Source organism: Phacochoerus africanus, chromosome 6, assembly GCF_016906955.1.
Source record: "Phacochoerus africanus isolate WHEZ1 chromosome 6, ROS_Pafr_v1, whole genome shotgun sequence".
Classification (NCBI taxonomy): Eukaryota; Metazoa; Chordata; class Mammalia; order Artiodactyla; family Suidae; genus Phacochoerus; species Phacochoerus africanus.
This window is the reverse complement of record NC_062549.1, coordinates 33,561,818-33,575,613: the sequence shown is the minus strand read 5'-3', so window position 1 is coordinate 33,575,613 and position 13,796 is coordinate 33,561,818. Positions and strand designations below refer to the sequence as shown.

The 13,796-nt window shown below is 39.0% G+C and overlaps 1 protein-coding gene across 2 annotated transcripts in view; it reads right to left on the bottom strand.

Moving 5' to 3' along the window:
- SLC25A32 (solute carrier family 25 member 32) overlaps positions 1-13,796 on the bottom strand; it is a 29,006-nt gene that overhangs the window by 11,324 nt on the left and 3,886 nt on the right. For both annotated transcript variants that reach the window (XM_047783477.1, XM_047783478.1), the window contains exon 2: positions 1,966-2,116. In XM_047783477.1, coding sequence (XP_047639433.1) covers positions 1,966-2,116 — 151 coding nt within the window. The remainder of the gene's footprint in view (positions 1-1,965; positions 2,117-13,796) is intronic.

The window sequence follows — 13,796 nt, the reverse complement described above, 5'->3', positions numbered from 1 at the left end:
AGCACTATTTGCAATAGGCAGGACATGGAAACAACCTAAACGTCCATTGACAGAGGAGTGGATCAAGAAGATGTGGTACATATACACAATGGAATATTACTCAGCCACTAAAAAGAACAAAATGCCAGCATTTTCAGCAACATGGATGGATCTAGAAATTATCATACTAAGTGAAGTCAGCCATACAATGAGACACCAACATCAAATGCTTTCACTGACATGTGGAATCTGAAAAAAGGACAGACTGAACTTCTTTGCAGAACAGATGCTGACTCACAGACATTGAAAAACGTATGGTCTCCAAAGGAGACAGTTTGGAGGCTGGGGGATGTGCTTGGGTTATGGATGGAAATCCTGTGAAATTGGATTGTTATGATCATTATTACTCAAATGAATGTGATAAATTCATTTGAGTAATAACCCCCCCCCCCACACACACACACAGACAACAAAAAACTCAAAAGTTACAGGGGTAGATGGGAAGACGGTACAAACTGAACCTCACCTGAGCGGCAGGCACACTGACATTCACACTTTTCTTGGCAGAAAACAGTCACAAAATGTTTCTGAGTAAGGGCGTTATTAAATCAGTTTATTTTCTCTACCTCCAATATCTTATTTTTTCTCCAGAAAGAAGACCTCTAGTAAATAAATCTTTCCAAACTTTAACAATCCATTCTCACATAAAACGAGCATACCGTTTCACTACAATTTGAACACAGAAACCTTATGTGGCTGGCCCTCAGAAATGCTCTTTGAAGAAAACCACTCTGAAATTATCAGAATAAATTTTATAATACAGTTTCAGCCATCTATGTATGTCTTACAACCGAAAATAGGAAAAAATATTTAAACAATACTAAGGCTGCTTTTTATTTTACTTTCACTCAAAAGATAGTTTAAGATGGTTTGGATACTGCCATAGAATTAGGAGAGGTCAAAGAAAATACAGGACATCAAAGAGAAAAAGACATATATCAGGAATTGATATTTTCCTAAAAGTGCCATGTATTAAAACAAAAGCTGCTTCATTCAAGGATTCAGTTTGAATATCAAGGCAAGCTCAGGGCAGCACGAGCTCCCAGTGCAGTGTGATAATGCTTTGTTTCCACACTCTTATACACTAAATAACTTGAATGGAGCTGCCACAGGTGCTTTCTGTGGCTTCTTCGATAAGCATGCAATGGCAGTTATTACAAATGGTGATGACACCTGACTGGTTAAAGAGTGAGCAAATGAAAAGCTGAAAAGATGAAGGAGCAGGTTAATAGGAGGTATGAATATGCCTCAGACTCTTTCAGCCATGCAGTGGCTTTGGTTTTCTCTTCCCAAAAGCATCTCCTGTGATACATGTTCTTATGAGGACTCCATGATCTGTCCTCATCTGCTTTTCCAACTTCATTATGAATCAAATGTATTTTGGCAAGCCATCTTTCTGAATTCATCTCACAGAAATAGCTTCCAGAAGAGTGTTTCTCCATCTCCTTTTTTTTTTTTGTCTTTTTGTCTTTTCTAGGGCCGCTCCCACAGTGTATGGAGATTCCTAGGCTAGGGGTCTAATTGGAGCTGTAGCTACCAGCCTACACCAGAACCACAGCAACTCGGGATCCGAGCCGCATCTGCGACCTACACCACAGCTCACGGCAACGCCAGATCCTTAACCCACTGAGTGAGGCCAGAGATCGAACCCACAACCTCATAGTTCCTAGTCGGATTTGTTAACCAGTGAGCCACGATGGGAACTCCTCTCCATCTCATTCTTTTACCTTATTCCTACTAAAAACTTTTCCAAACCAAATGCCTCTGATTACAGCTTACAAAGGAGACTAATAAGTTGTTTTACTCTGACCATTCCAATTCAGAAAAACTCGTAAGACTCATATTGCTTCATCAACTGATTTTTTAAAAAATGATTAAAAACAATTGCTTTTATTCACCACTGTAAAATCTCCCATATCTACTCACAAGAAAAAGTAGAGTCCCCAGGATAAACCTGCACCCCACACATTTGGAGTCACTCCTTGGTAAAGTCCCCGTAGTCCATCTAGTTTCCAAATGGTAGTCAAGCAATGCAAAATTCCTTTATACTTCGGTCTCAGTTCCAATCCATCACTCACTGCAATAAAGGATACAAAGAGTTAGTTGAGAGCAAAGTTCTAGCTCTGAATTATATTAAATACATAGGCATCACACAGTCCATCATATAAAGGAGGTAAATTCAGAAGAAAAAACTTTTTTGATAGAATAAATATTTTTCCATGATTTAATACTTTTAAGGTTAATACACTCGTGAGTTTATCCATGTTTTAAGTGCTTAGCATGCCCACAATAAAAACATGGATAAAGATGTGAGGAGTGGGAAAAAAAAAAAAAAAAGAGTTCCCGTAGTTGAGCAGTGGAAATGAATCCGACTAGGAAACATGAGGTTGTAGATTCGTCGATCCCTGGCCTCACTCAGTGGGTTAAGGATCCCGTGTTGCTGTGAGCTGTGGTGTAGGTCGCAGATGTGGCTCGGATCCCGAGTTGCTGTGGTTCTGGTGTAGGCTGGTGGCTATAGCTCCGATTAGACCCCTAGCCTGGGAACCTCCATATGTCACGGATGATGCCCTAAAAAGCCAAAAAAAAAAAAAAAAAGAGGAATGACAAGAAAAAAGGCAGAGAATGAATAAAGTTTTTCTGGAAATTCTCTTCCCATCATTCCCACCAACACCCCCCCCCCCAAATCAGAATAGAAAATAACAATGTATCCTTTCCATTCATTCGTTTCTGATTCTCAAAAGTTCTAAATTAACATGGCAAGGTAAAGGAAAAACTAAGTGATACTATGTGGATTCTGTGTTTCTTAAATAAGGAATATTCAAATCTGTTTTGGAAACTCAAAAGATAATAGTGTTGTTAACTTGTATTTCATGAAAGATTTCAAACAAAAGATTGAAAAAATTTTATAGTATAAATATATCTAATATACAAAAAGTTTTCAGAACTCAATAAAAAAATGACAAAACAGTCCCCCAAAATTATGGGCAAACTACATAAACTGTCCATTCACAGAAAATTACATATAGTTAAATGGAACAGAATAGGCTATCAGAACACACACACACACACACACACACACACACACACACACACACTCAGTTATGGTCAATTAATCCAAGAGAAAGGAGGCAAGAATACACAATAGAGAAAAGACAGTCTCTGCAATAAGTGGTGTTGGGAAAACGGGACAGCTACATGTAAAATAATGAAATTAGAACACTCTCTAACACATACATAAAAATAAAATGAAAATGGATTGAAGACCTAAATGTAAGACCAGATATTATAAAACTCTAACAGGGAAACATAGGCAGACCACTCTTTGACATAAATAGTATATCTTTTTGAATCCACAGAGCAGTCCTAGGGGAAAAAATTAAATTTTTATTTCTGCTAACCTTCACCCAAGAATATTTTCAGATGCTTTATATTTGCAACTAAAATACACTAATTTAAAAATCTCTTCCATGTAATAATTATTAAACCAGCACACAATCATTAAAAATGACTTTTTAAAAAAGGAAAACATATGCTGCAAAAATTATACAAAATAGAGAAAGGAATAAATAAAATAAAAATCACCCACAATACCACCACTCTGAGATTACTACTCTTACTGTGGTATATTTATTTCCTCCCTTTCTTTTTTTTCTATGAATCAAGTGTCAATTCATTATCTTTAGACCAGACCTTTTTGCTGGCTTCAGATCTACATAGACAAATGCAAGGAACAAAAGTTAGAGTTTGAATATATCCAAAAAATGTAAAAAAAAAAAAATATTTTTAATGGCCACACCCATACGAAAGTTGCCAGGCCAAGAGTAGAATCCAAGCTGCAGCTGTAGCAACGCCAGATCCTTTAACCCACTGTGCCAAGCTGGGGATCGAACCTTGCCTCCACAACAACCTGAGCCACTGCAGTTGGATTCTTAACCCACTGTGCCACAGCGGGAATTCCTGAATATATCCAAAATTCTAGTTTTCCCCATTCCTTTTGAAGCTGCTCTTATTCTGCTGTTCTGTTGGCTCAATAAACAACACTACCATCTACACAGACGGTCAAGTCAAAAATCTGGGACCATCCACCAATACTCCTCTCTTTACAACCTCTTATCAGTTAAGAAATCTTGTTGATTCTATGTCACAAGTCTCTCCTGGACCTTTCCATGTCTCTCAATTTGCACTGCCATCAGCCTAATTCAGGACACCATTTCTCACTAGCAACAGAATTTAAATTAGTCTTATCTCAAGTTCTGCTGCCCCGCCCCTATTAATTGCACTGTAGGTTGAGGAATCTTGCTCTAACAATATTTCAACAAATCACTAACCTACCTAAAACTATTCTACATCTCAAACGATAAAGAACATATTTCTGAACAGAGTTCATTAAGACTCTCCAGCATTCTCTTCTGCTGCAAGTCCCAGTCTCCTCTCTAGTCTCTCCCTGTATTCAAGGATGCTGCCTTAGGAAACTACTGCAGAGCTCCTGGCTCACCTCTGAGGTCTACACTTCAAAATATTTGATGAAAATTGCTAGAATGATTGATAACTTTCAGTTCTCATACAATCTCTGCTCTTAAAACTTTGGCACAGATAATTCTGTCAGCCATGAACATTCTCTTCTCACCTATCCCTTCACACAGAGACTTCTGAGTCATCTTTCATGTCTCAGTTTAACAATTATTTCCTTTGGGGATCCTTTCTTAGCCTCTAGATCAGGTCAAGTTTCTCTGCTCCCATGACATACCATACTTTTTCTTTTAGGGCCGCACTTGCGGCATATGAAGTTCCCAGGCTGGGGGGGGTGGGGGGTGGAATCGGAGCTGTAGCCCTGTCCTACACCACAGCAATGCCAGATCAAAGCCACATCTGTAATCTACACTGCTGCTTGTGGTGACACCAGATCCTTAACTCAGTGAGCAAGGCCAGGGATGGAACCCACAGCCTCATGGATACTAGTTGGGTTCTTAACCCAATGAGCCACAATGGGAATTCTCCCATACTTTCTTTACCATAATTAAACACTCCTTTTTTTCTCTCTCTTTTTTAAATAAGACACTCTTCATTGCAATTATTAAGGTTTTTTGCTTGTTTGTTTTTGTTTTTGCTTTTTAGGGCTGCACTCATGGCATATGGAAGTTACCGAGCTAGGGGCTGAAATGGAGCTGCAAGTACCAGCCTATACCACAGCCACAGCAACACGGGATCTAAGCTGCTTCTGTGGCCTACACCACAGCTCAAGGAAATGCCAGAACCCCAATCCCACTGAGCAAGGCCAGGGATCGAACCCACATCCTCATGGATACTAGCTGGATTCGTTTCAGCTTCACCATAACGGGAACTCCTAAGGGTTTTTTGTTGTTGTTCAATTATCCTGGTTTCCCAGTAGGAAGATGCTCTTTGAGGGCAAAAACTACTACTTCTTTGGACTGCAATTATTTCTACTCCTATCATATAGCATTGTACCTTGTAGACTCTCAATATATGTGTTTTTAATTAACGTATCCTGAATATCTTATTTCCTTCCCAAATCCAGTGTCCACCCCCTCTACTATGTTCTGCCCCAGAAGCCTGATCTTGCCTCCTAGCTTCTAGTTGAGTTGGGCTAGTGGGGAGCCCTGGCAGATCAGAGGGATGGAAGAGAGCAGAGGCAGCTATTTATCTTCCAGGGGTTGCCTTGGGCAGGCTGCAATCCTCTCAAGGTCACAGCTCCTCTCAAGGTGGCTCTCTTTCAAAGACTTTCCCCTTGTCCTTTGGCCCTTCAGATGACAACAGTCCAAACTGTTTCTAGCCTCAGAATACTACATTATTCCTTGTGGTTTTCCTGTAATCTGCTTCACATCTTTATGTGTTTATTAAAGTATAGTTGATTTACATGTTGTGCCAATTTCTTCTGTACAGCAAAGTGACACAGTCATACACACACACACACACACACACACATATATATACATTCCCTTACATTATCTTCCATCATAGTCTATTCCAAGAGACTGGATGTAGTTCTCTGTGCTATAAAGTAGGACCTCATTGCTTATCCTTTCAAAGTGTAATAGTTTGCATCTACTAACTCCAAACTCCCAGTCCATCCCACTCCCTCTCCCTGGCAACTACAAGTGTGTTCTCTATGTCTGAGTCTATTTTGTAGATAGGTTTATCTGTACCATATTTTAGATTTTACATATGTGATGTCATATATGGTACTTGTCTTTCTCTTTCTAACTTCACTTAGTATGAGACTCTCTAGTTGCATCCACATTGCTGTGAAAGGCATTATTTCATTCTTTTTTATGGCTGAGTAGCATTCCATTATATATATGTACCATATCTTCTTTTTTTAATTTTTAAAAACTTTTTTTATTACTCAATGAATTTATCACACCTGTAGTTGTACAATAAATATAAACCATATCTTCTTAATCTATTCACCTGTCAATAGACATTTAGGTTGTTTCCATGTCTTGGCTACTGTGAATAGTGCGGCAACAAACCTAAGGGTGCATTAATCTCTCTGAATTGTAGTTTTGTCTGGATATATGCTCACATCTTTGTAAACAGCCCTTTTAAGCCCCAGAACTATCCTATTTTGAATGTGTCTTCTGTTTCCTACAGGGAAATGGAAAAAAAGAGAATGCCAAATTTATAACCTAGATTATATTTTTATAAAATTGGTATACTGTCAAATAAGATTTCCTAAAGATTCAAAAAAAATTGCCAAAAACTTCCAAAAATAAGATTTAAACAGTGACATGATGATTTTGCCTCTCAGAGATATCCCATTATTTGTGCAATCATTCCTCTAATTGACATGTGAACCGTTTTTTTTCTCTCTGCTATTACTATTATTTTTTTGTCTTTTTAGGGCCGCATCTATGGTATATGGAGGTTCCCAGGCTAGGGGTCGAATTGGAGCTGTAGCTGCCGGCCTACACCACAGCCACAGCAACACAGGATTCGAGCCATGTCTGTGACCTATACTGCAGCTCACAGCAATGCCAGATCCTTAATCCACTGAGCGAGATGAGGGATTGAACCTGCGTCCTCATGGGTACTAGTCAGATTCGTTTCTGCTGAGCCATAACAGGACTTCCTCCTTCTGTTATTATTAAAAGGTCTCCAAAGGAAATTCTGTTCAAAATTTGTACAAATTCATATATCCTTAGAAAGAGAATTAGAAGTGGTGTTCAAAGTGAAAGTGCTGCCCCACCCCCGAAAGTTCATACAAATTACAGTCCACTAGGTATATTCAGGCATGCCCAGTTCACTGTCCCCTTGTGACTAGTTTACTGTGCATACTGCAGCCTGGCAAAGGAGAACCATGGACTGTTTACCCATGCCAGGCAAAGGAGGAAAAATCAATTTCTTTCATCATTAACCTGACAATGTTACACCATGAAATAAGATTGAAGTACACTAGGCTTTACTAGAGTCCTGGATTTGAATATAACTTCCCTAATTAGCTACTTGGTCTTTTCTTCCTGAGCTTCAGCATCCTCTTTACAAGTGGGAATAAGGAGTTCCCTGGTGGCTCAGTGGGTTAAGGACTCAGCATTGTCACTGCTGTGGTTCAGGTTCTATCCCTGTTCCAGGAACTTCTGCATGGCACCAGCATGCCCCCCCCCCCAAAAAAAGCACAGGTTGTTGTGAGATTTATAGATTTAAAAGCAAGTAGCAGAGTGACTGGCTCTCAAGAAATGTTTTGGTGTGTGCTTTATAATCTTTCTGATGCTTTGGGTTTTCTGTCTCTCATTCTCCTGTACAAACATATTCTAAGTAAATTTTTCTTTCAACAATAAGCTCACAACACAAGTTCTCTCTTAAACAAAAACACCTTTTTTTTTTGCTTTTGCTTTTTAGGGCCACACCCGAGGCATATGGAGGTTCCCAGGCTAGGGGTCTAATCGGAGCTACAGCTGCTGGCCTACACCACAGCCACAGCAACTCAGGATCCAAGCCACATCTACGACCTATTCCACAGCTCATGGCAACGCTGGATCCTTAACCCACTGAGCAAGGCCAGGGATCGAACTTGCAACCTCATGTTTCCTAGTCAGATTCGTTTCTGCTGTGTCACAACGGGAACTCCATCTTTGCTTTCTACAGTTATGACTTTGTTGTGAAAAGTTGCTTAATCCCAGAAGTACAGTGTATGAGATATCTCTAATAAGCAACAACATTTTGTACCCTATGCTTCCTTAATACTATAATCTTACCTACTTTATCATATAGTTAGGATCAAATCTTTAATTTTTTTTTTTCTTTTTGGCTGCCATTACAGCATGTGGAAGTTCCCAGGCCAGGGACTGAACCCATGCCGCAGTTGTGCCAATGCCGGATACTTAACCTGCTGCACCACATGGGAACTTCCTCAAATCTTTAATTTTGAAAAAATATTTGTTTGTTCACAGATAATTATTTATTAAAAAAAGAAAAATTTATTGACTGTTATTGCCAGGCAAAGAGAGAATATAAACCTAAGAAGGACACAAATCCTGATCCTAAGATACACTCTTCAAGGCAAAAAGGACCAGGAATTTCACTGCAAAGTCATAAGCACCATGGTAAGTGTTATGAAGTGCTACGGGAATACAGAGGAAACATGAACACTGTGTATAGTAGGAAGTGGGAAGACGCAGGAGGGTGTCATGGAAAGTCAGAGGGCAGATGCTAGGGTACAGCCTTGAGGACTGCTTGGAAACTTGTCTTTGGGAAAAACGAAAAGAGTTTATCTCTAGACAAGTGGAAGAGCTGTACAAATACAAGAAGTGTCACAGCACCCGGCACTGTTTGGGACAACCCTGGAGACATGGTGTAGCTGAAGTGTATGGCTGGTACAGGGAAAGGATGGTAGAAAATCAGCCTATTTACAGGTTTATTTAGAAGGGCAAGGGCCTGGTTAAGGACTGAATTGTGTGCTCCCCCTAATTCATATGTTGAAGCCCTAAACTTTTATGAGAGTGTATTCGGAAACAGGGCCTTTAAGAAAGGAGGTAATCAAGATTAAGCCGGGTCACCTACATTCACAGCAGCACTGCTCACAACAGCCAAGACATGGAAACAACCTAAATGTCCACTGTCAGATGAATGGATTAAGAAGATCTGGTCCAGACAGCTTCACAGGTGAATTCTATCAAACATATAAAGAGGAATTGGTGCCCATCCTCCTTAAACTCTTTCAAAAGGTTGAAGAAGAAAGAATACTCCCAAAGACATTCTATGATGCCACCATCACCCTCATTCCAAAACCAGACAGAGATACCACCAAAAAAGAAAACTATCGCCCAATATCATTGATGAATATAGATGCAAAAATTCTCAACAAAATCTTAGCCAACCGAATCCAACAACATATCAAAAAAATTATACACCATGACCAGGTAGGGTTCATCCCAGGTTCACAAGGATGGTTCAACATATGCAAATCAATCAACATCATACGCCACATTAACAAAAGAAAAGTCAAAAATCATACGATCATCTCAATAGACGCAGAAAAAGCATTTGACAAAGTCCAACATCCATTCATGATCAAGACCCTCGCCAAAGTGGGTATAGAGGGAACATTCCTGAATATAATCAAAGCCATTTATGAGAAACCCACAGCAAATATAATCCTCAATGGGGAAAAACGGAAAGCCTTCTCACTCAAATCTGGAACAAGACAGGGATGCCCACTCTCACCACTGCTCTTCAACATCGTTTTGGAAGTCCTAGCCACAGCAATCATACAAACAAAAGAAATAAAAGGCATCCATATAGGAAGAGAAGAGATCAAACTGTCACTGTATGCAGATGACATGATACTATACATAGAAACCCTAAGGACTCAACCCAAAAACTACTTGAACTGATTCATAAATTCAGCAAAGTAGCAGGATATAAGATTAACATTCAGAAGTCAGTTGCATTTCTGTATACCAGCAATGAAATGTTAGAAAAGGAATACAAAAATACGATACCTTTTAAAATTGCACCTCACAAAATCAAATACCTCGGAATACACCTGACCAAGGAGGTAAAGGACCTATATTCTGAGAACTATAAAACTTTAATCAAAGAAATCAAAGAAGATGGAAAGAAATGGAAAGATATTCCATGTTCCTGGATTGGGAAAATCAATATTGTAAAAATGGCCATACTACCCAAAGCAATCTACAGATTCAATGCAATCCCTATCAAATTACCCATGACATTTTTCACAGAACTAGAACAAACAATCCAAACATTTATATGGAACAATAAAAGACCCAGAATCGCCAAAGCAATCCTGAGAAACAAAAACCAAGCAGGAGGCATAACTCTCTCAGACTTCAAGAAATACTACAAAGCCACAGTCATCAAAACAGTGTGGTACTGGTATCAAAACAGACAGACAGACCAATGGAACAGAATAGAGAACCCAGAAATAAAACCTGACACCTATGGTCAATTCATCTTTGACAAGGGAGGCAAGAACATCAAATGGGAAAAAGAAAGTCTATTCAGCAAGCATTGCTGGGAAACCTGGACAGCTGCATGTAAAGCAATGAAACTAGAACACACCCTCACACCATGCACAAAAATACACTCCAAATGGCTGAAAGCCTTAAATATACGACAGGACACCATCAAACTCCTAGAAGAAAACATAGGCAAAACACTCTCTGACATCAACATCATGAATATTTTCTCAGGTCAGTCTCCCAAAACAACAGAAATAAAAGCAAAAATAAACCCATGGGACCTCATCAAACTGAAAAGCTTTTGCACAGCAAAGGAAACCCAAAAGAAAACAAAAAGACAACTTTCAGAATGGGAGAAAACAGTTTCAAATGATGCAACTGACAACGGCTTAATCTCTAGAATATATAAGCAACTTATACAACCCAACAGCAAAAAAGCCAATCAATCAATGGAAAAATGGGCAAAAGACCTGAATAGACATTTCTCCAAAGAAGATATACAGATGGCCAGCAAACACATGAAAAAACGTTCAACATTGCTGATTATAAGAGAAATACAAATGAGATACCACAAAACTACCATGAGATACCACCTCACACCAGTCAGAATGGCCATCATTAATAAATCCACAAATAACAAATGCTGGAGGAGCTGTGGAGAAAAGGGAACCCTCCTGAACTGTTGGTGGGAATGTAAACTGGTACAGCCACTATGGAGAACAGTTTGGAGATACCTTAGAAATCTATACGTAGAACTTCCATATGACCCTGCAATCCCACTCTTGGGCATCTATCTGGACAAAACTCTACTTAAAAGAGACACATGCACCCGCATGTTCATTGCAGCACTATTCACAATAGCCAGGACATGGAAACAACCCAAATGTCCATCGACAGATGATTGGATTCGGAAGATGTGGTATATATACACAATGGAATACTACTCAGCCATAAAAAGAATGACATAATGCCATTTGCAGCAACATGGATGGAACTAGAGAATCGCATACTGAGTGAAAGACAAAGACAAATACCATATGATATCACTTATAACTGGAATCTAATATCCAGCACAAAGGAACATCTCCTCAGAAAAGAAAATCATGGACTTGGAGAAAAGACTTGTGGCTGCCTGATGGGAAGGGGAGGGAGTGGGAGGGATCGGGAGCTTGGGCTTATCAGACACAACTTAGAATAGATTTACAAGGAGATCCTGCTGAATAGCATTGAGAACTTTGTCTAGATACTCATGTTGCAACAGAACAAAGGGTGGGGAAAAAATGTAATTGTAATGTATACGTGTAGGATAACTTGATTCCCTTGCTGTACAGTGGGAAAAAAAAAATAAATTAAAAAGTCAAAAAAAAAAAAAAAAAGAAGATCTGGTCCATATACACAATGCAATCCTATTTAGCCAAAAAAAGAATGAAATAATGCCATTCCAGCAACATGGATGCAACTGGAGATGATCATACTAGTAAGTCAAGACAGTGAAAGACAAACACCCTATAATATAACTTATATGTGGAATCTAATATATGGCATAAATGAACCTATCTACAAAACAGAAACAGGCTCACAGACAGACTTGTGGTTGACAAGGGGGAGGGAGTAGGAGTTTGGGGCTGGTATATGCAAATTATTACATTTAGAATGGATAAACGACAAGGTCCTACTGTATAGCACTGGGAACTATATCCAATCTCCTGGGATAGACCATGATGGAAAATAACAAAAAAAGAACGTATATGTAATAAGTATATGTATACATATATGTAATAAGTGTATGGCCAAGTCACTCTGCTGTAAAAATTGTCATAAGACTGTATATCAGCTATACTTTAATTAAAAATTTTAAAAATGTTTAACATAAAAAAAGATTAAATGGGATCATAAGTGTGGGGCCCATAGGTCATAGGAGAGCACAGCCAGAAGGTAGTCATTTGTAAGCCAAGGTTTTACCACAAAACCAACCCTGCTGGCCCCTTGATCCTGGACTTGAGCCCCCAGAACTATGAGAAAATTTCTCTTGTTCAAGCCACCCTATCTGTGATATTTTGTTATGGTAGCCTTAGCAGACTAAGACTAAATTGCAAAGGTTCTTGAAAATCACAAGAGAGTTTGGCTATGGTCTCAAAGTCCCTTATTTCTCAAACTTGGGTTCAAATGTGCCTAAGATCATCAAGTATGTGTTTAGAAAGGAGACCCTGATAGCCCAGGGGGAATGCATGTGAAGGTGGCAAAACTGGAAGCAAGGAAACATGTTAAGAGACCATGGTGAAGTTACTGAGATGAAGAGGATCTGAACTAAGGCCTCCCTAATTTCAAATTAAAGTTGCTATATAAATAAAGTGAATATTTTTGGCCTAAATAGCTTCATAATGGTTTTAAAAATACTTGCCACTGAAGAATTAGCATGTACATCTAAGTGCCTCCTGCGTAACTGTTACGAAAGCCTCTGATAGTACTAAAAAGATGCCAACAGACACTACTGGAAGATAGAAAAGTTTGGTGTGCAGGAGGGAGTCAAGAAGGGATACTAATTTTACTACCCAATTACAACCTCGTTCATTTGCTGGGCATGAGTTTTATTCTTCTTTCCTGTCACACTGAAGAGCCGATCCCTCTTAATAAAACCAATCCTCTCTACCTGTATTCTGCGTTAGCATTTTTATTTTTTAATTTAAAAAATTTAAATTAGAGCATAGTTGATTTACTATTCTGTTAGCATTTTAAAACCTGCAGATGGGTGAAGAAATTGAGGAGATCATTAAAAGACAAAAAACCACAAAAAACCAATAGACTTGAAGAGAAGACAATATAAATGACATCACAAGTAGTAAGGGTAAGTATTGCTATATGAAACTTGTTTCAGTAACGTGTGTATGTGTCCTCATGCTAGAGAGCAAAAGTGAAGTTTATTTCCTGCTGAGGGTTGTGGTCAAACAAGTTTGAGACTGCTCTAGATTCTGTTCGATTAGAACCCCTGAGAAACCTCACTTATCTTCCTGTCTCCATCTCCAATCTCTTTCTCACTTTTAGTTTTTTTCCCATCAAAATGGAATCACTCAAGAATCTCCTGGAGTGTCTCCTCTCAGATCCGAGTGCCTCCTAGTCAGTTAAGCTTCTGGAAGAGATAACTAACATCTCAGAAGAGATTTTTCTCACCTCCTCTGCTTCTTAATCCACTGCAAGTGCTTTAAAGATTACCTCCAGGTGCATGTTTCTATTCCTCTCTAACCCTTGGGCAGCACCTGACATTGTTCACCTCCTAAAACACATTTCCTCAAGCTGGTTTCACTCTCTCCTGATTCT